This window comes from Rissa tridactyla, chromosome 1, assembly GCF_028500815.1.
Source record: "Rissa tridactyla isolate bRisTri1 chromosome 1, bRisTri1.patW.cur.20221130, whole genome shotgun sequence".
NCBI classification, from domain to species: Eukaryota; Metazoa; Chordata; class Aves; order Charadriiformes; family Laridae; genus Rissa; species Rissa tridactyla.
The window spans coordinates 143,283,609-143,311,062 of record NC_071466.1 but is presented as its reverse complement, the minus strand read 5'-3'; the positions used below and the strand labels follow the sequence as shown (position 1 = coordinate 143,311,062).

The following is a 27,454-nucleotide window of genomic DNA, read 5'->3' as shown; positions in this document are numbered from 1 at the left end:
ACCTAAGCAATGAGTAAATGGGCTCTGTTTAAGAAGAACAGGATGGAAAAAGTAATAGCTGAATAGAAAAAACAGTGACCTAGAACCCAGCATGACTCTGAAGGGAGAAGGCGACTCCACCTCCATCAAAATGCTAGGGGTTTTTGCCAGATCTGGGAACCAATACAGCTCAGGATATAAAGAGGTAAGTGACCTGCTCTTTGGGATAGAAGGGATGAAGAAAGGGAAAAAGCTTTAAGACTTGAAGAATTTTCCCCTTTGAGGCACTAGGAGAGAAATATTTTGTGAGTTAGGGGCCAGGATTAGCTGGTCAGACCCTAAAGCAGGACTACTGAAGCTCCAGCACCGCTGCAAGGCAAACCAATTTTGATTGGGCTTTTCCAAAGTGCAAGGTGAGAACAAACAATAAAGGGTGGCTAGCTGCAAGGAGGAACTGGGTCTGGGAACTTCGAGTGCTCTCTCGTCTTCATGCCCACACGCACATCCAAGGTGGGAGATGACCTCATCAGAAATTGTGTAACTCTGCCCATAGGTTTCAAGGCAGGGACTGCAAGGGATCTAGTCCCAAGATGTTCTGTTCTACTTTATAGTTTTAAGTCTCTTCTGAGGATTTAAGAAAATTGGCCCCACCGTTGCTGCCAGCAGAAGCAGAGCTGCCTTGTCAAGGCTGGCCTGCTGAGGTATTCACAGTCTGCAGAAGGCAAAACAGGGCCCTGTGTGAGAGTAGAGGTGCGTGATTCATTCCTGGTTTATGGGAATGGTTAAAGGACTTGATAAAAAGACTCAGAAGATGCTCGGTGAGAACCCAAGAGGTCAAAAGCATGTGTAAATCAGGAATCATGACAACCTAGAGGCAAGAAAACAAGACGGATGGAACACAGCTTCCCTGTGAATATCCATTACTTAAACTCTCTTCTTAATTGAGCTTGCAGCGAGACAAGGACAGCTAAAAACAGCTCTGCGGAGCTCTTGATGGGACTTTGACTGCATTATGGTGTTGGAGCTTGGCCTTGTATTCTAAAGCAGTTAGAATATATTTCTACTCCCATTCCTGCCAGATCTGGTTCTGCAAGTTGGTGCTGTGGGAACCGCGATACCTTGTGGCAGTTAGCCTACTGGGAACAAAAAGGTTAACCTCTTCAAATTTTGGAATGACTCTAAAAATTACCAGCCTCCCTTCTAACATTTGAGGACCAAAGATCCCAAGAGACGTGCTAGCACTGGGATGATTAGCAGGGATTAAAAGGTAAACAACACGGTTTGCTTTGCACTGAGGCCAACATTTTTGTAGTTTCTGTGACCACACTGAGGTCTCACAGTGGCTGACTGGACTCATCTTTGTACATAGACCATTGGATTTACTTCCTAATATTGCAAACTCAGTGTTATATTTTTATATACAATCTAGAACATAGAAATAATTGGTATCAGTAATGTTGGAATGTTACGTACTACTAAGCTGGAAAAAAAAAGAAAAAGCAACAAAAGGCAGCAACAGAAAGCCTCCTTTTGCTCTAACTTTCATAGTCTGTTGCTGTTATTCCTTCTATGTTGTACATGAAAACCGTTTCACCCCCAGCTGACATTCACAGAAAGGTAACAGCTTTCACAGTTCACAGCTTCACAGCTGAGTAAACTCGGTTTGCTCCTCTGTACGTGAGGTCAGAACCGTTGTTGACTGGGGCAGCGTATTCACCAGTGAAAAGGAATCAAAATAAAGCAGCTTCAGTTCAAGTTGAAACTTACAGTTTTGAGCAGGACTATGTGTAGGCAGCAAGTTGCGAAAGCGAGGTCTGCCATGTCCTCTCTCCCCTGAGAGGAGGGATGTCTGCCCGCGTCTAGACATCTCACGCTGCAGCAATGTCAGCATACTCTTAGCGAAAACGGGGAGTGAATCCACTCATATTGACAAGCCAGTGATTGTAGCCTTCTGCAACTTCACCTCTAGATGAAGAGGGGTGAAAATCAGGGCAGAGTCAGGCCCAATACGTTTGCCCTGGCTGGAAGCAGAAATCAGGCCTTCAGCATTTCGTTCAAGCTACACAGTAAAATCCTCCAGTGCAGCCTGTTCCAAATGTGTGACAGTCTCTGCAGAAATGAGACTGTGCATGCGCGCCAGGAACCTTGAGACGGATGCTCTCTCCCATTTACCAAGGCACTGCATCATCTCCTAGACTGAATCGTGTTGTTGCCAGTATTTACAGCTTCACTGAGATGTGTCAGAGCCCCCCCAGCAGAGACACTGAACTGCACAGCCTGCCACGGAGAGATATACTGTCTCTTCAGCGTACTGGGGGGAACAGGCAGTGTACACACACACACACACACTCACACACACACGCGCGTGCGCGGGCACAGCCCGAGGGAGGTAAGTCCAGCCCCCATCAGCCGGGCCATCCTTCTGCTGCTGGATTTTTCCAGCTGGAGCATCTTGCAGGCTCTGCTGTAATTTATGGAAATTGGTTTCTGACGCGGGGCTTTTTCTGTTACGACAGGGACCCACCGACTGGAGGAGGCAGAGCTGCAGTCAGGGCAGGAGAAGAGAGTGAGAGGAAGAGGTGGGGAGCAGAGGGACACCGGCGGAGTGGAGAGGGCAGAGGGAGGAAAAGGCAGAGAAACACTTCAGAGATGGGTGAGTTATAACTAAGAGAGCAGGAGGAAAAGCAGAGAAAGGGAGACAAGGAGAGCTGTGGGGAAGGGAAAGTTGCTCAGAGACTGAGTCAGCCTCAAGAGGGCAAACACCAGGAGACGAGTGCTGGGACCACGCCAGCATATCAAGAAAGACCTGTTCTGTCTGAATCTTCACCATGAGCACAAGGAAGAGCTGCCCCCTGCCACTGGGGCAAGGAGACCGTGAGGAAAAGCAGAGCGAGGGTACTCCTGACCTGGAGCGACAGGAGTGTGAGGTGGAGCTGAGGAACAAAGCTATTCTGCAACAGAAGAGGCGCCTTAAACAGGCCACACAGTTTGTGCACAAGGACTCTGCTGACCTGCTGCCCCTGGACGGCTTGACAAGGCTCGGCACCTCCAAGGATCTGGTGAGTCCAATGGGACCCTATCTGGAAGGGGGTCCTCCTAATAGACTTTATCCCAATTGGGAACTGCTGCCAGGCTTTGTGAAAGGGTCATAGGTTCAGCAAAGATGAAACTTCCCTTCAGCATCATCTAGGAACAGGTCGGGGGAGGGGAAAGAAGGAATTGCTCATTTTTTGTATTCATCTCCCCATGCATCCCCACAGGGACAAAACTCCTCCCAGAGGCAGGCAGACATGGACTGGAAGGACTCCCCAGGATCCAACTTTCCACTCACTCGGTACATAAATATGTTCATTTGACATGTATGTTTCCATGTGGGACATCTCTGAAAGCCCCCATGTATTCCTGCATGATCCAGCTCCAAAGCAGACTCCTTCCTGGACTCAGCAGGGAAGAAAGCCCAGTTCATGAAACTCCAAGGTTTGACCTTGCCAGCTTTTTGCATTATTTTCTGTCCCCCCGCTCTTTGGATTTCTGGAGGGACAAGAACAGGACAGGAATGCTAGCCAGGTGTGCAGGCAGCTGCAGCGGCCAGCACCTGGGGATAACACCTCTGAGGAGGACGCAAGGGCATGAGGCCTGTGGGCATCTCCTTGAGGAGACGTGGAGCAGGAAGCATCAGGGAGGGGATCTGTTCCAGGAGCTTGGTCAGCCTGTGGTCTGGAGGGACTTCCCCAAGGCAGGGAGCAGTTTCCCATGGGATCTCTTGCTGGCTTAATGGCACACATGTCCCCCTTGCTCTGGCAGTTTTGCTGTCTAACTTCTCTCCACTGTGGAGTTTAACTGCTCAAGGATGTGGAGGTCTAAAGAGGCAAAAGGCCCTAAAAGAGGGCCTGGGTCTGGGCAGTGATGTGGACACAACCACTTATTCCAGCTGTGCCAGTGGGTGTCATAGAAGATCATGCCCCTCCCTGCAGGCCCTGCTTCCCTCTGTATCCTCAGACCATCGCGGCAGCACCACGGATATTTGTGTATGTGTGTTGCCTCCAGTCCCTTCCCGGCTCCCGTGGCAAGCCCCATGGCTGCCAGCAGTGAGGTGCTTCTGCGCACAGGGGCACACGTGTGCAGGACAGGCAGGGTCTCAGGCACCGGGCCTGAATGGAAGCCGTGCTGAAACCCCGCGCACAGTCGAGGGGTCAGTGCCACGCTCCCGTGCTGGCGCACCCTCCTGCTCCCACCACCCTCCCCGCAGCTGCCTTGTCTGCTGCTGAGAGTCCCTGGCTCAGCAGGGTCAAGGATGGCTCCTCAAAGTCACCCTGAGTGGTCACCTCCTGCTCTGCCAGCCTTTTGCAACCGTACACACGGCTTTCAGCAGGGACTAGTCCTGAGCATCCCTCTGGCCCTGGCCACAGTCGCTGGCTGAAGTACAAGAGGGGAGCCACACAAGTGTCACGTTAGCAAGGAACAGGGGCCTCTCCTCCCTGCGGGGAAGGAGGTCTGGCCACACCGGAGCCTGGAGGGCCCTGTTCAGGCTGGCAGCATGGGCAGGCTAGCACTGGCCCTTCATGCCCCGCAGTGTTGCAGCTGAAAAATCTCCTCAGGAAGCAATAGCCAAACGTACCCCTGGGCTATTTCTTGTACAGCTTTCGGCAGGGAACGGGGAGGAGCCACTTCTGAGTCTTTTAGTACATGTTTGCTGAGCCCAGCCACAAAGGCAGATAGAAACATGTCTACCTGCTTTGCTTTGGAATTGACTCCTGTCACAGCATGTCCCAAAATGACAACTGCGGTGCCAGCCAGAGGCCCCTGTGAGAGTCCTGCACACCCAGACGCGTGGCAGTCTTTGCCTCCAGAGGTTGTCACCCTGAAGACCCAAATGCTTGCTCTAGTGAGACAGGCCTTGTCCAAATCGCTTGCCATGAGCAGTTCTCCTGGTCAAATTAACCATTCTAGGCTGGAGACTTCTACGCATACAGAAGGTGTTCAGTCACTTAAAACTACTACATAGTTCATGTTTGGTCTATAACAGAATTACTGAAACATTTTTACCATGGAGCTAGGGAGCAGTGGATAAAGCATAACATCTTTTCTGCCTTGAAAATTTTGCACTGGTGTTAGAAGGCACAAAACAAATTGTGGCACCTGAGCAAAATTTGCACATGCGGTGCCATACCTGGGGTCAATGCAGTAGCTGTGGTACCTCCATTTCTGGTTTACCTTGGAGCAAGAGAAGAACCAGGCCTTAGATTTCCAAGAGCAATTCAGCAGCCCCTGCAAGTTGGTGGGCCACTGTGATATCACTGTGATGCTTTGGGGGCTGCAAATTAGAGTCCAAAGTACACTTTCAGGCACTCCTCCAGCCCCATGAAAAGCTCCATCTATGTTTCCTGAATTGATCTGTCTCCTTCCTGGAGAACAGGAACACAGGGCTGAAAACAAAGCAGCAGCAGAAAGCGCTGGACAGGTTGATCTTGGAAAGAGTGCAAAACACCCCAGAGTCCTATAGCACTTACAGTGGGAGAAGAGTTTCATTAATTCCCCAACACTTGTCTCCACTGACAGTGCCGGAGATTCCAGCTGCGTCGGTCCCGCATGTCCTAAAATTAGAGCAGGGCCCCATGTCATTTCAAAAAAACGACATGTTTTCTTATACAGTCAAAGTCAGGCTGATACTTTTTGCCACTCTCTTCTGTGTATTCTGGGTGTGCATTCAGCTTATGCAATGCATCCAGCAGTGTCTGGGATTTGATGCTCCCGTCACATTTCCAACAATGAGTAATTATACATTTCAGTAGAGACCTCACATTTCCAGCTTTATAACAACTACGAGCATGACATTTTAGTGTTTGGGGTTTTTTAAATGGAAAAAAAAAAGTAGCTGCCTCGGCTAAAATATTCTGACAGTACCAAGAAGGTCTGAATAGCTGGCTTCTCCCCTCCCAAAAATCAAGATGCCCAGCTCATACCCCTTCACTAATCATAGCAAAGCCTTGAGATTTGACACCGGAGAGCCTGAACCTGATGTGTTGTGCTGGTTACCAGCTATGACCCTTCTAAGAGTTCTGAGAAGGCCTCCCTTACAGCTGCTGGCCACAATTCCTTCAGGTCCTCCCTCACCACCCCCTTCATCTCATTGTTTCTTACCAGCCTAAGTGAGACAACGGTCTCCACTTTTCTCACTGGTGAGACAGAAGACAGGGAGGGCCCTAGGCATCTGCTCTTGAATCAGATGCCGCCACAGTCCCAAAGCTCAGCTACTCCACCAGTGCTGCTCCATCAGTGCTTGGCTTCCTCCCAGCCTGAATGACAAGGGGACAGAGGTGGCAGCTGCAAAGGGCCTGCTCTTTCTATGGGAAAGGTTGCAGGGAGGCGGAAAGGTCCTTCGCATGACAGATTGTGAGACGAAACAGGAAGGAGGATGGGAATTTGGAGACCTGCTGTAGGTTCCTTGCCCTTTTCCCATGGCCCAGATGTTAGCTAGCAGCCAAAACTGGCACTGTGCTCAGAGTATTTAGGGAGTGAAGTACAATGGCCAGCTGTCCTGTGGGCCTGCACCGTAGGCTGGGAAAAGATGAGGAACAGAGAGATATTTTTACCTCACTTCTTCAACTACTGAAGTGTCTGTCATGCAGCATGTGAATTATCTGACTCTTACCCCTTGAGTGATGGGGAAACAGAGGCATGAGGGACTCGGCACCTTGCAAAGAGCAATGCTGAGTGCAACCAAAGAGGCAATAACAGTTCTCCCGCTCCAACCATTGGGCAAAACTGAGATGTCAGCGTGCTTCGAGTTGCAATTTACAGGCTTCCTTGGCCTTAGCCCTCTGACCAAGCATAAAGCTGGTTCAAAGCACACGCCCCCTGTAGGGTTAATACAGCCCAACTCATTGGCAGGTCTGATCTAAATCGGATCGCATTGATAAGATCCTACATCAAACTGCTGTACCATCTAGAATCTGATTTATTAATTTTTTTTGGAGAAAGTTAAAAGCAGCGGTTTATGCTGTAGCACATTAACTCGTTTAGATTCATTGCCTTTCTTCACACAGGCAGTTGTTACTGAGAACGCTATTCTCAGCTCTGAGCAGCTGTTCTCCTGGAGAAGGGCCACGGGGCCAAGTACGTGGAGGAAGGACAAAGCTACCTCCAGCAGGCTTACTTCACTGATGCTGCCCGTTGTTGATTCAGTAGCTTTGCAGGGACTGAGTGCACTGGATCAACATTGGGCAAATACTAGAGTATCAAGCTGATGACAATAGGGAGCTTTCCTTCCAAAGCAACACTTTCCTGTGTGTGTATGCAATGTTGGGACAAGAAGGTTTTCACAATTTCTCTTCTCTTTTGGTGCACTTCCCTGTCTTCCACCCAGAAGAAAGGAGATAGGAAGGAGATAGGAATACACGATACATGAGATATGACCAAGATACATGAGATAGATAGGAATAAAGTTCCTTCAGCCATTGATCTGGCTGATGGCACTCCCTTCTAGGTGTGAACAACACAGGGCTTCATAGATGCTCCTCCAACTAAGGGTGTCAAAATAGTATCATTTCTGATGGAGGGGAGCAGAGACACAGACTCCAGAAAACATTAGAAGCTAGTTTTAATTTCCTATGCAGGGGAAGCTTCCTGCTTCTCTACAAATAATTGCTTGTACACCTAAAATTTCTGGAGTCCTGCCTTTCTACCCACACATACATCACACACATACTGAATCCCACATCCCCTCGCACATTAGAAGGTGGATGTCAGCACACACCCGCCAGGTAGTATATTGCAGTTCCTGAACAGGTATGAGACTGCAGAGTGTATGTTTAGCTGAAGGAACAGATATATCCCAGAGACCTGCCTGTCACAGACAGCCCAACACTTTGTCATCACCTTAGTGGCTACAGAAAAAATCTTGGGATTTAAAGAAAGTTTTTTGGGATAAGCCTGTCTTTCATCAGAATCATCAGTTGGGTCAAATATTTGCAGTCTGCTTCCCTGGGCTAGCAAATGTCCTTGTCCTTAGCTCCACACTTAGCTGGGATTTCTCTTTCTTTGTGATGGACACAGCAGCCACATAGCGTGGTTCAGCGGCGCCTCTTGGAAGGCAATCTGAACAAGCTGCGGGGTGAGACCAGGGTTCAGTCTGCACGGGTTCGATCTCCGCTGGCAAAAGACCAGGATGAAAAGATGGAAAGGGGAGAGGACAGGAGAAAAGAGTCTTCGCCCCTGCTAATACAGTGCCAGGTAAGGCAACAACACAGTGCTGTTGATTTTACAGTGATGGCGAGTGCACAATAAGTTCCAGCTGCCCCACTCCCAAGGGCCATGCTAATTTATTAATTGCAAAGCCAGCTGGAGCCAGAGAGAGCAGATTTCCCGCATGTGATATGGTTCTTCCAACAGAGAGAGCAAAGTCTTTCTGCCACATGCATTCTAGTTGTCCATATTTGAAGATAAATTACCTTAATCACATCTCCTTCCTTTGGAGGCCAGCTTTCCTATGATGTGCGGTATTGCATAACTGCAAAGAGTGCAACTGGGGGGAGTGAGTGAGTGGCTGTGTGGTTCTAGCTGCTAGCTGGGCTTAAACCACAAAAAAGAGGAAACTCAATGATAAAGAGTGGGGTTTTTTTGCCAGGTATTTACATTGAACAAGGATAGGCATGCATAGGTATCATATCCCAGGGCAGTAGCTAATTCAGTGTCAGACTCCAATACTTGTTCCCCTTTTACGATTCTAATGTACCCCAGCTTCTACATACATTACATTTTCCTTCATGAAGGAGGGTTAATGAACATCACAGTCAACGAAATAGGTCTAATGCTGCACTTAACTCACTCTGAACTCAGTAGCTTCTGCATTTATCAATTTTTCTGCCCTTCTTAAGAGCCAGTCACTGTTTGCCATACTTAATCTTTTTACATTGAAGGAAAGGAAGCTTTCCACCCTTTCTTTTTAGTCTTGCTGCTTTTCATGTTCTCATTTGTGAACTTCAAAAAGCCTCGCCTGTAAGTAACAGATCTACAGCAGGAAATAGCACTCAGAGTGCCAGTTCATTTTAATCAGTCTCACTTTTCTGCCTGGCAAGATCATGGAGCAGATCCTCCTGGAAACTCTGCTAAGGCACATGGAAAATAAGGAGGTGATCAGTGACAGCCAACATGGCTTCACCAAAGGCAAGTTATGCCTGACAAATCTGGTGACCTTCTACGACAGGGTTACAGCGTTGGTGGATAAGGGGAGAGCAACAGACCTCATCTACCTGGACTTGTGCAAAGCGTTTGACAGTGTCCTGCACAACATCCTGGTCTCTAAATTGGAGAGACGAGGATTTGACAGATGGACCACCGGGTGGATAAGGAACTGGCTGGATTGCCACACTGAAAGGGTTGTGGTCAACGGCTCAAAGATACAACAGCACGTCTGAATGTGGGAGAAGACAGCAAGATACAAAGGGGTTCACAGATCCACCCCTCCTCACTGGTCCATTTCCAGATTAACATAGTCCAACATGAAGCAAAAAGTCTTGTTTTTAAGTGATACCACCTCAAATTCCTGCTGAAATCGGAATTCGCCTTGTTTTCATATCATAAACAGAAATTAAAGTGTTACAATAGGAATACGAATGACAAATTTATTATATATGTGTTTATTTGGTCTTTCCTCACCATTTTAAGAGTATCAGACTAATGACAATGATGAGATAACTCACAAATTATTTAATAGATGTTCGTATATGCAATTAAAGCGTCATTTTTATGCAGTTTATTTTAATTTCTGTAAAAAAGGCGCACTACGTGTACTGCCAGTTCTTTCAGAATGGACATATGATTTTTCAATAAAACACTGCAATTTTGGAATTACAAACTATGTTGTAAAGCATACATATGGATAGACAGAGTTAACACTCTTGTTTTCATTACAACTCTTCTGTGTACCTGAATATATTATACTTAAAAATGTCAAAATATTTATCTTCTAAGCACTTGGTAATAATTACCATTGAATCAGTCAAATACAAACTCCCGGTATAACACAACTCCAAGAATAACGAAATACCCTCATATTAAACATAAAAAATAGGGCAAGAAAGCAATCCACCAGTCTGAAAATGGTGGATTCCCATTCTGTCCGAGGTCCACACAAGAGAAAGGACTCTGAAGAGCTGAAGAGGGTTCAGCAGAAAGCTGAACAAATCAACAACGGACTGTAAAATGCACCTATTAGCAAGATTTGAATGCACCCTACAGTTTATTCAAGAGAAAATTAACCAATACACTCCACTGTATTCCATGGATTTGAGGCCACAAGTGACTATTGATGAGAGAGACGACAACAAAATCCAGTCATACATAAATCAGACTGCAAATAAACTTTTTATTTAACAATGTGTCTAATTAACCACTGAGATACCACTGGATAAGGGGAGAGCAACAGACATCATCCACCTGGATTTGTGCAAAGCGTTTGACACTGTCTCGTATGACATCCTGGTCTCTAAATCGGAGAGAGAGAGATTAAGTGGATGGATCACTTGGTGGATAAGGAACTGGCTGGAGGGCTGCACTCAAAGGGTTGCAGTCAATGGCTCAATGTCCAAGTGGAAACCAGTAATGAGTGGCGTTCCTGAGGGGTTGGTATTGGGATCAACGCTGTTTAACATCTTTGTCGGCAACATGGACAGTGGGATTGAGTGCACCCTCAGAAAGTTTGCTGATGACACCAAGCTGTGTGGTGCGGTCAACACGCTGGAGGGAAGGGATGCCATGCAGAGGGACCTGGACAGGCTTGAGAGGTGGGCCCATGTAACGTGATGAAGTTCAACCAGGCCATGTGAAAGGTCCTGCTCCTGGGTCACGGCAATCCCAAGCACAAATACAGGCTGGGCAGAGAATGGATTGAGAACAGCCCTGAGGAGAAGGACTTGGGGGTCTTGGTTGATGAGAAGCTCAGTACGAGTCAGCAATGTGCACTCGTAGCCCAGAAGGCCAACTGTATTCTGGGCTGCATCAAAAGAAGCAGGGCCAGCACGTCGAGGGAGGTGATCCTGTCTCTCTGCTCTGCTCTGGTGAGACCCCGCCTGGGGAACTGCATGCAGCTCTGGAGTCGTCAGTACAGGAAAGACATGGACCTGTTGGAGCGAGTCCAGAGGAGGGCCACAAAGATGATCCGAGGGCTGGAGCACCTCTCCTACGAAGACAAGTTGAGAGAGTTGGGGTTGTTCAGCCTGGAGAAGAGAAGGCTCCAGGGAGACCTTATAGCAGCCTTCCAGTGCCTAAAGGGGGCCTACAGGAAAGATGGGGAGGGACTGTTTGTGAGGGCATGTAGTGATAGGACGAGGGGTAATGGCTTCAAACTGGAAGAAGGTAGATTTAGATTAGATATTAGGAAGAAATTTTTTGCCATGAGGGTGGTGATGCACTGGAACAGGTTGTCCAGGGAAGTTGTGGATTTGTTCAAGGCCAGGCTGGATGGGGCTTTGAGTAACCTGGTCTAGTGGGAGGTGTCCCTGCCCATGGTAAGGGGTTGGAACTAGATAATCTTTAGGGTCCCTTCCAACCTAAACCATTCTATGATTCTGTGATTCAGACAATAAGTGTTTTCACTCTAACAGGTCATGGTTGTCCTGTGTTGTCCTGTGTTTAAGGCCTTTTTAAATTTCAGAGATCACAGAGAGTTCCAGTCTATAATAGTTGTAATGCAGAGTCACTCATATTCCTATTCACTTAGGTGGATTGCTCACATGTACTTGAGCAGAATTGCGCCTTTTTGTGGCAGTTTTTGCAAAGCACTTTGGAACACTTGGTGTGACTGGCACCTGCATCGTAAAATTGAGCTGTTACTTTTTGTGGTGGGGCTTGTCTCTTGTTGACTTGGAAATAGATGCTGAAAGATTCCACTGCTGTTCAAAGCTGCTTTTCCTCTGTGCCAAAGCAACTTGGTATTAATCATCTTTGGTTGAAGCAGCTTCTTGACTTTGTAACTGACATTACTTCAGAAAACAAAGCTCTTTATAAATGGTGATCCTTGCTGATTACCCTCCCCTCTTTCTCTTTCGTGGAAATCCCCATAATTGACTTTTAGATGAAGACTAATGGTGACTGGTAGTAACAGATGAAAGTTCTGAGGCGGAGATGAGAATGGGTAATGATGTGATGAAAAGTCCTCTTACTCCAAGAAGGTTTGCAGTGCTCATCTGCTGCCTGCGTACTCCTTACCTAGTCTGCATTGTATCTGTGGTGTGCTGGACCAAGGACTCTCCTTAGGCTCCTGGTGAGTTCTCTGGGCAAGTAGTTAGCAGTATAATTGGAAGGTGGACAGCTTTTGTGAGGCTACTGGAACTGAAGGAGACGAAATGTTGTTTTTGACAGAATAATCACTGTCCTGTTATATCCTAGCAAGTCTCTAACTTGCAACTTTCCCAGCCTGCTATGAAACAAAACTCAAGAATCTGCCTAATGATACAGTTTAGGTTTATTATCACAACAACCCCTAACAGCTCACGCATCTCAGGTCTGTCTGCTCCCAAAGTGATTCCTTCTCAATTGCTATCCGTACTGGAGGTCTTCCCTTTCTGAAGAGCTGATACAATGTATTTTCTGTAGCTGGGCAATGAACAGTTGGCCTCTGAGAGCCGCAGGCACGGTTGACTCTTTCCCAGTAGACTCCATGTCTGTTAATGAGGAAGAGCTGATTCAGCTGGACAGTTGGCAGGGTGCAGTCTCGGCAGATGTGGTAGCATACCTGACCTGACACTCGTGGCTAATATACCTGCTTAGACAGTGAGGAGGCACAGGGAAGCCTCTTCTATGATTCACAGTAGAGAGGATGAGGAGGGAGATGTTTAACATATATCTGCATTTTGTGCTTTATCTTTCCTCATGCCTTGTGGCCTTGCATATTCTGGCCACAATCCTTCCAGGCAGGGCTGATGTGTTAGTGAGAACCAGACAGCACAGACATTACAGAGCAATAAAAGCAGAAAGGGATGCATTTTGTCGTAGAATCACAGAATGGTTTGCGTTGGAAGGGATCTTAAAGATCATCTAGCTTCAATCCTGCTGCCATGGGCAGGGATAAGTGACTGTCCTCTGGGTTTGGTCAGTTTCCAGACTGTTTTTGCTCTAGAAGCCTGGACTTTGTAATACCAGCTTTTGCCACAAGCAGCTGTTGTTATCAAGTAAGGTGGGAGCTCTCCAGTTGGCCTTGGCGACCTCTATCGGTAAGGCACTACTCCCAGTCCTGAATGTTTAAACTTGACATGCCAGGCAGCATGGAGCCACGGCGGCAATGTGTCTCCTTGAACTAGCAGAAGTATTGCCAAAGTTGGGAGCTTCTAAATAGAGTGCTTTGCAGCTCTTCCCCTTCTGTGAGGCTCTAGCATGCTCTCCCACTTAAAGCAGATTTATGCCAAGAGGCAGGAGGCATGCACGAACAAAGGGCAAGAGAATGGGCATGCATTCTGGGAATAGGCAGCAGCTCGGCTGGATCTCCTGCCAGCTCTGTCATGTGTGATCTGTATTACCACGGGATGGCAGTTCAAGATGCCCTGCAACGAAACGAGACTGCTCATCTGCCAACGAGCTGGGGGAATATTCCTGTACAAATATGCAAAGAACTGCAGAGAGAGCTTCTGGAGGTTGGTTTCTCTGTGCTCTGGCTCTGTTTCATGAATCTTCCGGCTGGTATCAGGTTAGTTAAGTTTTGTGTTCTCCCAACCTGTGGCTTTGTAGTTCTGTGGCAATTTCCATACCGTGTGCCAAAGAGCAGCCTTGGACTGAATTGGCTTTCCTGAAGTATTTAGATTATATGCCTCACTTGGGTGCTGTAAGAAGTCACAAGTGTTTGCAGTAATACGGGAACCCATATTAACTGGACAGAATTCTTTATGGATAAGACATGGGTTTTTTACATTAAAGAAGAAAAAGTATAATAACCAAATTAGGAGCTGTTGAAAATAGGCATCTGTGCACATTTTCTGTGTAGATACTGCTGGAGTGCTGCTCTCCGTGTTCCTGGATGGGGCCACACATGGTGAATGCTCATCCTTCTAAAACCACTGATGTTACTTAAATGTACATCATATATATGTATATGAGTCTTACATGATTCTTGGTAAACTCTGTAAAATAGGTTGAGATATCTAGCTCCAGTGGTCTTGCAGTGCCTGAGAATTTCTCAACTAAATGGCCATTCTAGCAATATGGTGTATCTAAATGTTCGGAATGATGAAATCCTCTACACTATTGTACTGCAGATGCAGTTCAGACCAGAGGAAGAGGTCCAAGACAAAACAGACTTGAAGTTTCCAGCATGTGCTCTCTGAGTTTGCCTTGAGTGCAATTAGCACTCAAGATACTGTTGGTGTTGTGTCTGTTTGCAGCATTCCAGTATTTCTCACAGGAGGTGTTTGCTCCTTTCTCTTTATATTAACTCACAATTAGCACATTTTTGAAAATGAAATCTTGGAAGTACTGGATGTAGCTCTCTGTGATGATTAACCCTTGTAATAATCATAAACAGATTTAGTTAAGAAGCAGAAAATTATTTTCCTTGACCCTGTCAGTGCTGCACTGAGTCCCTGATGGTCATGCTGATCTGCTTAAGGTGTTCAAAGCATTTAAGCTCATCAGAAATGAGCATAAGGGTAGAGGAGCTGTAGGAGGGCTGTTTCTGCTTCTGAGCGTCTCATGGCACTGAGTGCCATAATGGATGGAAGAGAAGGAATAACAGGAAAAATACAAATCATAGCAGAAGGAAAACGAGCCTCCCAAGACAGAAACTTTGTGGTTGGTTTTTTGGGGTTTTTTTTGGGTGTTGGCGCAAGACAAAGCCTTGAAGAACTAGGCTGTCAAGAATGGGTACGATTAGGCACTATAGGTAGGTGCAAGCAATATTTTGTAGACGGCAGTTACTCCGTCTTTTCCAGTTCTTTTACTAACAGCTGCTCCTCCTTTTCTTTTCTGAACATAACTCTTACTGGTGTCCTTGACAACCCTATTTTTTCAGATCTCTACCATATATGAAACCTGCTGTTACTTCAAGACCGCTGGCCCACCATTAAGGACCCGTGCGCAGAAGGGACAGAAAAGAGATGGCAACCACATCTCCTGTTCCCTTTCAAGTACAAAGGGGTGAAGAAATGAAGTAGGCAAGGCACTGGGGGTTGTTCCAGTAAGATCATGCAGAGGACTGCAGGGCATCCAGCTTCTTCCTTGCTAGATGACACCAGCTTGAATATTGTAGTTGTCGTGTTCATGTCATATTTCCTTAAAGAGCTGTCTGGGAACTTAACGTAAGCCCCACACAAAATAGGGGGGCTTACAAAAAACCCTCTTGATTACGTTGTTTCTTGGATTCAAGAGTGACTTGGATGTGTCAGTTATCTTGGGAACTGCCTTAAATTCAAGCTCTTCTCAGGGTTGCTTCTCCTGGGTGCTCCGGTTTCTCCCACAGACTTCTCCCTCTGGAAGCTGTTCAACTGAGAATAGAAATATAGTCATGGAACATTGTTCCCTGTGACATCAAAAGAAATGGACAGAGAAAAACTACAAAGGCTGTACCACATGCTTATATTCCTTTAGAAGCTTTTGTCATATCAATTATTGCTCTTCTAATAACGTCCATGTGGGTTTTCTGAACAAATTCACTAGTTTGGCAACTTTGACTGGAATACTGCCAAGTTAAAGTCACTAATAACAGATAGGTGTCTGTGCAATCAAATACAAATTAAAGAAGAAAAATTCAAAAAGGAAGCCTTTGGCAAAGCGCTGGGGAGACCACCATTGTCTTGGATGGGTCTCCTGCCTTATGACTACTGCCCAAAACACCACATCTTTGGTGGTGTTGCTAAGGAAGGTCTAAGGGATTGTCACGCTGTAGGATGAGGGAGTGGGTATGCCAATTTTTAGCCCACGGTAACTATCTGTTGTTGTTTTTTCTAGTGCCAAGGTCAGGTATTGAAAGCAACTGTTAACACTGGCTGTCTACCAAATCTCATCTCCAAGAGCTGTTTAAACCATCTGGGGTAAGTCTTTGCACAGTAGAAAAGGAGCGGTGGCTAAAAGAAAACCTATGACAAGAACATAGGCACTCTTGATTCCCAGCCCCAAGGATAATTACTAACAGCTTTGCATGTGCACATGGCTGTTTAGGAGAAGATGCAGAGGGTGGCCTACAGGGCAAGGCATCAGGAGCACTGGCAAAGTTGTGTGCACACCCCACACCAGAAGGCAGAGCTGTGTCATTCTGTCTGTGTGTATTGCAGGGCAAAGCTGCCTAGCTGATGGTTAGCCCCAGCGGTGAGGAACCCAAATGGACAGAACCTTATGGTTTTGCTTGTGAAATCTGCCTCCAGACATGCTATATGAAAGAGATTCCTCCTCTTCTGGGCCTGTTCCCAATGAGATCAAGAAGTACTGTCATCAGTGAGAAGTCCTGTTTTTCTTCCTCTTCCTCCACTTGAGGCAATAACACCTCTTGTGTCTCACAGGCTGGAAGAAATGTCTGCCATGGACTGTGGAGACCTCTCTCTTCCCATCCCCAGCGTTGTTGGCCGAGTAGAACACATGGAGTTGCAATTTGGCCAGGAGACAGTGCTGTGTTCAGCACTGGTTGTAGGTGAGAGTGCCAGCCCCTCCTCTCCCTCAGTTTTCCTGTGTCCCTCTTGCACTGCCAAGACCATTTAAAAGGATCTCTGGGAAAAGTGTAATGTGGTGGGAGGCTGGTGATGCGGTCACCTCCACTGCTGGCCAAGATCATTATGCATTGTGAATACCCTCAATGTAACCAAAGGCAAAGGGCATAGGAAGAGTACAGAGAAGACAAAAGGCATTGAACGTGGGGAGAAATGAGGTGGTTTTTGGTCTTAACATAGGATGTGGAAAATTCTCATTTCCTTCTAAAATGGACCTTTCTTAAAATTATCCAGACTGCTTGATTAGTCCTCTGGTGCTCTATGTTCTCCTATTGAATGGGCACTTGTGTCTCTGCCTGGATGGAAGTTATCAGAGAAACTGACAGAGGGTACAGCTTATTTCCCAGTGTTTCTCTGTGTACTTATCTGCCTCTGCTGCAGGAAGCGCACTGAAAGAACCTGGTAGCCCCAGAGTGCTGAGTGTCCCTCTGTGTTCTGAGGCAGGACCCTTTGAAGGAAGGAGCCATAGGAGACAAGGTCAAGTGAGCAGACACTGGAGCAAACCGAGAAAACAGCAGAAAGGCTGCATGTTCTGCATTTACATCAAGCTGTGCATATGCTGAAAACAACTTAGTCATCTTTTTTCCCCCTGTTCTTTCTCCCTATTAATCTTCCAGCTTTATCCTCTCGCCTTTATCTGTCTCCTCATCTTTGATGATTACTATTCATCTTCCAAGGCCTCCCTTGTTCCCTCTTTCATGTTCATTCTTCCCACTTTCCCAGTCATCTAGAAAGACCTTCCTCCCTTTCCACACTCCAGCTCACTCTTCTTCCCTGGTTTCTTCTCTGCTTGTTCCTGCCTTTCATGGAGAGACTGTATTAGTAACAGCATAGGTGAATTTAGCCCAGTAGCACCTATCCATTTTGCTGGGATGTAAAAATGGCCACCTGAAGGAGCAGAACTGCTACATCTGTGCCCTACATCTCCCTCTGCGTACAGTGCTCTTGCATGTGTGGTTATCAATAAATTGTAAAATACAGCCACTGGTTACAGGGCAAGCAGGCAGCCAGGAGACATGGGGAATGTTAATGATGTTACTGGTGGCTGCCAAATCCTCCAGGACTTGGGGACTCCTCCTTCCCTGCCACTGAAATCCAGGTGGATGACTCTAAGACCCAGGAGGTCGCTCTCGCCCAGTCCAATGCATGTTCTTAGTGGCAGGTTCAGACAGTAGCAAGGCTGAACATATATTTCAGAGAGCTCATACAGAGAGGACACAGACAAGGCCAGCCACACAGACTGCCTCGCATAGAGCAGTGCCTTTACCAGCACTTACATAAACACCAGCACAGATAGCCCAGTCCTGATCCTCCTCTCTGTCTGACCAGGACTGAAGTTCACTAGCAGAAGTTTATACATCCTCAGTCTCTAGATTCACAAGCACGCTTGTATTCACAGAGCCTTCAAATAACAGCACAGCTTCTAGGCCTGTCTTATATCCATGTCTGGACCCTGAGCCCCTTACCTAGACACTGACACAGACCTTGAGTCTTTCCAGACGCAGGTTTCCTCCTACTCACTGGCTAGACCAGATTGAAGTTTGCTAGCTAATTATGTATACAAACCCACAAGCATATAGGATTAAATTCACTGGGGAAATAGAAACTCACCCAAGTTTTTCTAGTGGCATTTAGACCTCTCACACACCTGCCTTGTCCTCTTCGGTTGCTGGCTTACAAACTTAAGGCCCCTGTGACCCTGGTCAGAGCTGGTACCCAGAGCTCTCCTCCATGCTCATCTCTCCAGTTGCTGGCACCTAGACCTGCAAGCTCTGTGACCCATACTCCTTCTCCAGTTACTGAAACTAAGAGCTTGCAGCACACATTGGAGCCCCTCCAGCTGCTGACACCGAGGCGTGTGGGCCTTACGGCCTGTGCTCCCTTCCCCAGTTACTGGCACGCAGACGTCTCTTGCACACTGGTGTCTCTAGTTGCTGGCACCTGTGAGCTACATCCCCTTCTCCAGTTGTTGACACAAACCTATGAGCCCTATGGCCTGTGGTCCCTTCAGTTAACTGGCACCTCTCTCACATGCCAGTCCTTTCAGTTGTGGACATCTAGAGCTATTTGCCCTTTAACCCATGGTGTCTTCGACGCTTGCCGACACTTAAGACTTGCAGCAGTCACACGTAGGATAGAGAGGTTACACAGAAAAAAAATTACTTAATGAAATTATTTAATAAGAAGATTGGATAGATTGCAGCCATCATGTGCAGGGTTTGGACAGAAAAGTGAACTGACCAACAGCCTGCCTGCATGTGACTGGCCCCCTTATCTCCCCTCCCATCCATTTTTCCATGCTTGTTCTCCACCCTGCTGCTGGCTTTCTCCTGCCTTTGGTCCTTCCCCTACACAGCCCACAGTAAGTTTTATATGTTCCCACAAGCCTCTCCTGGTATCTCACAGTGAGTTTCAAACAATACCAGAAACCTCCTCAATTATCTGAAAATAATAGTGGTTCCCTCCTCTTATCAGCTACAAAATTCATTTTGACCCTCTTCAGGGCTGTGTCTAAGTAGCTCCTTTAACGGCTCATCGCTCAGTGACAGAAGAGCACTGGTCTTTCTTACTGTCACTGTTATCACCTGCTTGTTAATGTTTGTGTGTTTAATTCATCACTTTCCCTTTTATTTACTTTATACTGAAGAGACCATAAACATAAAACTTTATGAACCAGATACTCTCGTACTCCACATCATTTTACAGGAGCGACACACTTTTTTTAGAGGTGCAGTATATATAGTGTGTGTATATATATCTCTATATATCTATCAGTCTGTTCTCTCTTCTCAGATGATGAAATGCTGGAGTTTTGCATTGGTCTCCAGACTCTATTGTCTCTCAAGGTAAGGAATAGCTCCTCTCAATAAGTTCTCCAAGATTCGGTTGCTGGAAGCATCAAATGCTTACTGCCAAGTCTTACAGGGTGCCACTTGCAATGCTTGTTGCACATCTGCCTGACTGGCTGCAGTACGCTCTGAGCCACTGATTCCTTTCCAGTCCTTCTTAAAGGCTTTAAGAAAGGAATCACTCCATAGGATACTATCACATCTCCCAGTCTTTGTATTCCTGACCATGCTAGTTGCAAACAGGAAGAGAAAACTGAAGAGGATACTAGAAAAGGCAAGGCACACCGTGCCATGAGTTGTATCTGTGCTGACTTTTGAAGGCAGATGTGAACAAGCTCTGCCCTTGCTTTGAGCCAAATGAGGCTGTATGATCACATTCAGTGTCCAACTCTAGCTGGACACAGGTGGGAAGAGTCCTCTCCTTTTGTCAGCTCAGCTCAGGGTTAGTGCTCTGCTGAGCCTGGCTCCTGGATGGCTCAGAATATGGCTGCAGCAAGCTTGCCCCTGCCTATGGAATATTTGTAGCCACAAGTCAGACTCCTACAGCAGGAAAAGCATTGGGCTGAATGCCTGAATGATGCGAGGACATGACCTCAGAGGGAGTGGTAGGAGGAAGGGAGGGGAACTGCCCTGTGAAGGGTTTGAAGAAGAATCCATTGAAGGGAATAGGGGCAAGGAGGCAGCATGGGGGACAGGGAGGGGAACTGCAAGGTCTCTACAAACCCAAAGTGGGGTTGCTTGATGGTTATACAGGTTTTCCCCAGTCATAGACATCATGAGATCTGCTGTCTGAAATGTCCAGCAAGTAACTGGTTCTCCCCTTCTTTAGTGTTGCATCGACTTGGAGGAAGGAGTCCTGAGATTTAAAGCACTGAGTCAAGAGCTGCCTTTTCTACATGCTTCTGAAGAGCCTGGTCAGTGACTGGCTGCATTCCCCACGTCTGGGGCTGAGGAGACTTGCTGCTATGAGACAGATGAGGGTGAGACTCACATGCCCCTAACCTTGTTCAGTTCTAGGCTGAGGCATTCACTGGGGAGTGAGAAAAAGGCAAACGGGTGCTGGAAGCTGCTGTTGCCGGGAGTGCCTCATCTTGAGAGATATCCCTCCTTTCAGTGGACCCTCTTGCGTGTCCCCATGTGCCAAGTGGCCATTTTGTTCTTCTGTCTGTCCCTCGTCACTCCAATTTCTGCTTCGTACTAAAATCACTCTACCCTTTTAATGACTTATTTTTACAATACCCTCCGTTCATGAGACAAAAGAGTCTCCGTGAACAATCTCCATGCATTCTGTGGACAGAAGGACAGAGCTTTCTCCAAAAGCCTCCAAAGATTGCCATGAAAGTTTCCCTTCTCTTTGCCTCAATGTGAGTGGACTCCACTCCCCTTTCTTTGTGGGAAGGGCTCTGTGGCCAGTCCCCTCACCTGTACTCTGGGAAGCTAGATTTTGTTACTTTTTGCTGGCTCAGACAAGAACAGAAGTATTTTCTTGGAAAAACCCCGCAGCAAGAACACTTTCAGAGTTCTTAATTCTAAGAAACATTTGCAGAAATGCTGAGCATAGATGCCTAGAGTACAGAGGACAGAGTGCAGGGGCTTGGGCTTTGCCACTGCATCCTTGGCTACTAAGCTATATTATATGAATGGCAATGCTTATCATCTCTTGGTGTTACACGTAGTAACCAGACTTGCACACACTGCTCTTCTGACCAGGCCTCTACTCTCTGCACTCCAGCTGCTAGAGCTACATTCCTATCACCTCTGCTGCAACATCAGAGATACTGCCACCCAGTTTAAAAGCTGCAATGAATTACAGCACCTAGAGTCTTCTGCTCTGTCAGCTCCTTTCTTTCAACTGGAAATCTAGTGAATGGACACAGACACATCATCAGCCTCAAGTCCCGGCATCTCACAGCCCATCAACTTTGCTACTCCTGCATGAAACGAACTACACTTCCTTGCAGTATCAGCTCAGGTCAGAGAACTGTGAACTCATCTGGGATAACCAGGGTGATTATTAAGTCACTTAACTGTTGGGGTTTTTAAATTTTTTTTTAATTTAAATTTTTTTAATTTTTTAACAGACCATAGCTGTATGATAGATATATGGTCTATTATTAACTCGCTCTAGGAAAGATGCACCAGATCAGGTCTTGTTCCATGCCTTGTGACTACTAATTCACTATCCAAAGTCTGCATGATGTCCCTTTGTCCATCCTTAGAATGTCACGACATCCCCATTTTGCTGGTCTTCCTGGATTAAACACCACTGTCTCTCTTCCCTTTTTATCAAACTGCTCGTTGTTTCTGTTGTGCTCCTCAAAGAACTTGTGTATGCATTTTTGCTTTTTTTTCTGTTAGTTCTTTCCTAAATCAGATGCTGTATTCTGTAGTCTAACGCATGCTGCGGACAGCAGAGTTACAGCCCAGCTGCTATGATTTGTGATGCACTTACCAGTGTTAATTGGTGTGACTAGCATCTGCTCCTCCTATGACCCACATCAGGCTAGTGACTTTTATTCTTAGTCATCGTATCTTGCAGCTTCTGATCTGTTCCTTGTCTTCTTTACCATTCTTCTACTTGTGCATCTGATTACATCTGGCTGCAGGAACTGCTTTCCATTTATCTCCTGAACGCCACCAACAGCTCACTCATTTATGTTAGAACCCATGAATACTCAATGAGCCTGTCTTCCAAAGTACCAGTAAGTCCTCCTAAATTCGTATCACTTGCATGGCTGACTGGATTCTCAAACCCAGGGGATTTAAGTGACAGTTCCAACCTGTACTAAACCATCATCCTGTGTCAGCTGGAATCTACATAGTACCTGCTGAAAAATCTTGTTTGCGACAGATGAAATGCCTGTTCCTATGTGCAGCAACTCACCCAGCTTCCAACTCATGTTGCCATCTAAAAATAGTATGTGGAACGATGGCAAATAATCAGCCGAAGCTGACAGATACCATGTCCATTACACCTCTTATTATTCATTAAGATTTATGATCTATTTAAAAAAAACCCCTCAAACCCTAACACTAAACATCAAAGTTAACTCTAGCCTTAACCCAAACCCTAAACCCTAACCCTGACACTAAATCTAACCCTCAAAACTAACCCTAAATCCTAATCCTGAACTCAACCCCTAAAAGAAAACCCTAATCCCTAAAACCTTAATGCTAACCCTAACCCCTAATCCTAAACTGTAGTCCCTAAATCTAAGTCCTAACCCTAAACATAACCCCCTAAATCTAACCCCTAATCCTTTGACCACTTAACCCTAACACAAAACTGTAAACCAAATCCTAAACATAATGCTAACTATAAATCCTAACCCCAAAACCAAACCCTAATCTCCAACCTTAACCCCAAACTCTAACCCCTAACCCAAACTCTATCCCTAAACATAACCCTAACACTAATCCTAAACCTTAACATGAAACCTAAGACCTAACCCTGACCCTAACCCCTAACCCTGAAAGTTAACCATAAATATAACCACCTAACTCCCTAACCCCCAAACTCTAACCTTGTAACTATAACGTTAATCCCAAACCCTAAACCTAACGATAACTCTAACTCCTAAACTTAAACCCTAACGCTAACCCTATCGCTAACCCCCTAACCCTAATGCTAACTCTATCACTAATCCTAAACCCAAAACTAAACGTTTAACTCTACCCCAAGCCTAACCAGTAAACCCTAACCCTTAGCCCTAAATGCTAACCCGAAATCCTAACCCTTACCCTAAGCCTCAACCATAACTCTTAAACCTAAACGTAACCCCTCATCCTAACTCTCTAACACTACCCAAAACCCTTAATCCTTACCCAACCCCCCAACCATAACCCTATCTCAAACCCTTAAACCAACCCTAACCATATCCCTCACCCCTAATCCTAACCCTTAACATAGCACCTAAACCTAACTCCAAACCCCAACCCTAGACTAAACCTAACCCTAACACTAAACGTTAATGCTAATCCTAATCCCTATCTCTGACCATAACCACTAATCCTAACTCCTTGTCCCTAACCCCCTACATCGAACGACCCAAACCAAATTCCAGAAACTAATCCTAAATCTAACATTAACTCCTAACACTAACCCTAACCCCACCACTAACCCCTAACACCCCTAAACAGTAAACCTAACCTTAACCCTACCCCTAACACTAACCCTACCCCTAACTCCAACCCTATCCCTAACTCCTAACCTAATCCATAACCCCTAACTCTAACCCCTAAACCTAAAATGCTAAATTTTAGCCCCTAACTCTAACCCCCTAACCCTAATCCCAAAAATCTAGCCCTAATCCTAAAACTAATGCTAACTCAGACCCCTAACTCCCAACCCCGACCCCATCCCTAACCCTATCTCTAACTCCTTACCCTAATGGCTCAAACCCTAACCCTTACCCTATTCCTTTTGCCAGTGCCCACAAGAGGCTCTGCTTCCCTTCAGAGCACCCCAGGGCTTTTGCCAGGCTTTGCTTTTGCCTGCCAGGGGCCCTGCTTCTCTCCAGAGTGCCCCAAAGCTTTAGCCAGGTTTTGTGAGGTCTGCAAAGGGCCCTGCTCCCTTCCAGAGCACCCCAGGGCTTTTGCCAGGCTTTGCTGACGCCCAGGCATGTCTCTGCTGCCTTCCAGAGTGTCTGACAGCTTTTGCCAGGCTTTGTTGGTGCCCACAAGTGGCTACCAAAGGAAGGTGAGGGCCACTAACAGCTTTCACTCCTGGCCACTTCTGTGTGGGAGCCCTAGGTGGTGGGCGTGCATTTTTTGGAACTGGGCTCTGGTGAGGGTGTAGGTGAGTATGAGTCTTCCCAAACTCAGACTGAAGGCAAGAGGAATCTCTCCAATGATTTAAAGGGTGCTGGATGGGATCCTACATAAAATTGGCATGACTTGGAGTTGACAGTTCTATTGTGACTAGTGCCTGTCACTTTACAGCCCTGCAGATACTGGCACACTAGCTGCTGTTGAAATTCACAGGTGCTGCTCATAGATGTTAGTCTCAGGATAACTCTGCTTCTGCTCATCTTCAGAACATCCTCCGGTCCTCCTGAAGCTTCTCTGTGATTCACATGCCTCATTTCTCAAATCCCCAATAGCTCAGGTTCCTCTGCGAATTAATGTGTTACAATAGGTGGAAATCACCAGCCCTATCTGTCCCTCTCTCCTCTGCATAATGAATCCTTCTTTGCATGCTCCTTCCCCCAGGCAAAGCATTCATTCTTCCACACTGGTAAGTGACAAATTTGCTTCTTCCAAAATGAATTCTTGCCTTCTTAACACTTGCCTGTACCCTGGTTGCTAATACTGTCTTACATTGTGCCACTATCTTGCCAGCCTTTCCTCTCTGTTCTTAACAACTACATTAATTGTATATACACTGGCATATATAAACGTAGACTGTGCCACTTATCAGTCACAGAGTGTTTCCAAGCAAGCACTAAATTACCGTGTGAGAGCTTTTCTCTTCATCTGTGAAATCAGCTCCAGAGCAGAAACATGTTTTTCGCTTTCCTCTTGTCTATGTCAGTTGAACATGCAAGTCCACAGAGTGAAGGTCTCTTCCACTCAGACACTGAGGAAGCTGTTGCCAACAGTTATTCTGGAAGCTCCCCAGCAAGTTTAGTTGCAAGTAGAGCTTACAGGGAAAAAAAAATATAAGTAATTTATACAATTAAATGAGAACTGCAGGTCATAACGCCACGTCTGACACCTCACTTCAACTCATTCCCTAAATCACAGTCTAATCCTACAGTGTCAGTACCTGGTTTCCTCATCTCAAACAAAACTCCTTGTAGGTTTCCATCTCCCAAAGTTCCTTGTCATTAAAAGACATGTTGTTTACTGACCTTAACAAGTGTATTCTGAATTCTTGCCCAAATTGGTGTTTTCTTCAAAGACCAGCATCTTTGTGTCATTACATGGGAATCCCAGCTTCTATTGTTAAAGACAGAAATCTTAGCTTTAAAAGATGTGATTATAAAATAGGAGTTGCAACATCTCAAAGAAGCAAACTTAACTCCATCTACAAACATGGTAACTTTTAAAAGTCCTCCTATGTTAAGGAACCCAGTAAGTAACTTTTAAGTGAGTTGGCAAGGCTGAAGACTGTCTCAATTGTAGTTTCTTTTGGAAAAGTCTATTATACACATACACTTCCCTACTCCCAATTCCAGTCTTTTGGAGGACAAGGCGGAAGAAGAAACCATCTAAAGATCTTTTCCACTGGAGATCAAAAAAAGGTAATGCTTTCATGTGTAAAGTAGAAATTTAGTACAATCTGCCACCTCAGAGCAGGACATAGACACATCCTCTACAAGTCCAACACTGGCTTCCACATGATGAGGCCCATCCCTTCAATACAGTGGAATGTTATTATTTTATGGATAATCTCTCTGAACCACGTTGGTGGTCAGCTCCTACCAGGGCTGCTTTCCAGTAGAGTGGACACCTATCCCTAGAACGTGGACTTTGCCAAAGCCACAGTCAGGACCATTTCCAGGAGCTTGGGGTCACTTGGTTTTGACCAGAACAGGAGCTCCAGCCATCCATATTCCCAGGGGCCTGCTCCTTCTTTCACTACTAGTATGTGAGTTATGGAACTGAAGACCACTGAGTCACCTACATATGTTTGCACTCAGTCCTCCTTTGCAAATGCCAGGATATGCATGAAGAATTATAGAAATAACTGCATTCAGCAAAGAGATCATAAAAATGAGAGCAGGGACAGCCAGCGGGTTTATTACGTCTCAGGAAAATAAAACAACCCCTTCCCTTTATTTTCTTGCTAGTGAATTGAATGTCGCAACCAAAGCCATAAATCATTTATCTGCAAATGCTCCCACTGTCTGCAAATGCTGTTGGACTCCTCACTTGCTGTGTGCTGGCACTGGGACATACAAACGTGTCTCGCGATTCCTGCCCTGTCAAAGAGCTTCCTGGCACCAGTGGATATGCCAATCTGCTACTGAGTAAGGCGCAGCAAGCAACCTTTTCTGCTGCGTAGGAAGGAACAACTGCTAATTTCCAACTCTGCAGCTTGTGTTGGCTGGCAAGGACAGACAGACAGTGAGTTACAATGAAACTATAATGTAACTCCATCAGTCCAAAGACAGAGCCCATGGCTCCTTCTCTTATTTCGATGTATACTTCACAGAAAATTATTGCCAGTGGAAGCAGCCTGAAGCACTGACTTGGGGAAGTATTGACTGTAGCCAGTCTACTAATTGTCACTTAGGAGTTCAGGGCATCAAAAAAGAAGGAAACTCATGTTTTGGCCGAGGAACAACACGTTAAGTTCCAATTAATTAATCTGTGGGCAGTTTTGATTTTCCTTTGTGCACAAGGGGCACAGGAACAAAACACATCTGCAAGTTATTATGTGCTGTAACCAATATAAAACTGACAGGGGAACCCCTCAAATGGTTTTAAGAGCTGACGAGTTTTGGGGAACGGATGATCTGTAGCTCATGATGTGTATACTCACCTCTGCTTTCCACAATGGAGCACACCTGCGCTTGCAGAGCACGCAGCAGCAATGTTACCCTCGGGCTAGCAAGAGACGAGGGCTAGTTTGCACAGGTTGCCCTGTCCAACATTTACGTTAGTTTTGCCCCATTTTCTTTTAAAGATGGTTCTTAGGAAAATGTCATCTCTCCTGCATTAACCCTTTCTTGTTTCTTCTCAACAATTAACAGTCCAACACTGGATCAATTTGACCTTCCTCCCTTGGAAAACATTTGACCTGTACAGCAAAATTTGTTTTGCATAAAACAGTTTCAGTCATGCAACCATGTGTATCCCCCTTGCGCTTGTGTTGCTAATAAAGGTTTATATTTGGCATGGACAGACAGCATTGAGTTGTTCTCTGTTAACGCGTGTAGGCAATCCTGTCAGGCCTCAAGAAGGAATTACAACATAGCAGTGCTGCAATAGCCT

General features: G+C 46.1%; 2 protein-coding genes across 7 annotated transcripts in view; one reads left to right on the top strand and one right to left on the bottom strand.

Moving 5' to 3' along the window:
* Positions 1 to 2,430: 2,430 nt before the first annotated feature.
* Positions 2,431 to 26,400, top strand: NRIP2 (nuclear receptor interacting protein 2). 5 transcript variants are annotated; one of them, XM_054188755.1, is made up of 8 exons: positions 2,431 to 3,038; positions 8,035 to 8,211; positions 15,913 to 15,995; positions 16,461 to 16,588; positions 19,458 to 19,510; positions 20,343 to 20,493; positions 21,224 to 21,485; positions 26,308 to 26,367. In XM_054188755.1, the coding sequence occupies exons 1-6, from the start codon at positions 2,808 to 2,810 to the stop codon at positions 20,433 to 20,435; spliced, it is 765 nt and encodes a 254-aa protein (XP_054044730.1). In that variant the 5' UTR covers positions 2,431 to 2,807; the 3' UTR covers positions 20,436 to 20,493; positions 21,224 to 21,485; positions 26,308 to 26,367. The 5 variants fall into 5 exon arrangements, with proteins under 5 accessions (XP_054044730.1, XP_054044731.1, XP_054044729.1 ...); XM_054188756.1 differs by lacking the exon at positions 21,224 to 21,485 and having other exon boundaries at positions 26,308 to 26,400; XM_054188754.1 differs by lacking the exon at positions 26,308 to 26,367 and having other exon boundaries at positions 21,246 to 21,410.
* ITFG2 (integrin alpha FG-GAP repeat containing 2) overlaps positions 9,599 to 27,454 on the bottom strand; it is a 32,039-nt gene continuing 14,183 nt past the window's right edge. Inside the window, exon 13 of one of the 2 annotated variants that reach the window (XR_008464499.1) lies at positions 9,599 to 15,449. The gene's annotated coding sequence lies outside the window, so the exon portion shown is untranslated. Of the gene's footprint in view, positions 15,450 to 21,557; positions 25,155 to 27,454 lie in introns of those variants that run through there. The other variant, XR_008464498.1, reaches the window with a different exon arrangement.

Excerpts from the sequence above, each read along its gene's own strand:
- NRIP2 (XM_054188752.1), top strand. The coding sequence starts at position 2,808 with ATGAGCACAAGGAAGAGCTGCCCCCTGCCACTGGGGCAAGGAGACCGT. Across the intron at positions 3,039-8,034 it reads TCGGCACCTCCAAGGATCTG|CAGCCACATAGCGTGGTTCA; the intron begins GTGAGTCCAATG and ends TGATGGACACAG. Across the intron at positions 19,511-20,342 it reads AGACTCTATTGTCTCTCAAG|TGTTGCATCGACTTGGAGGA; the intron begins GTAAGGAATAGC and ends CCCCTTCTTTAG.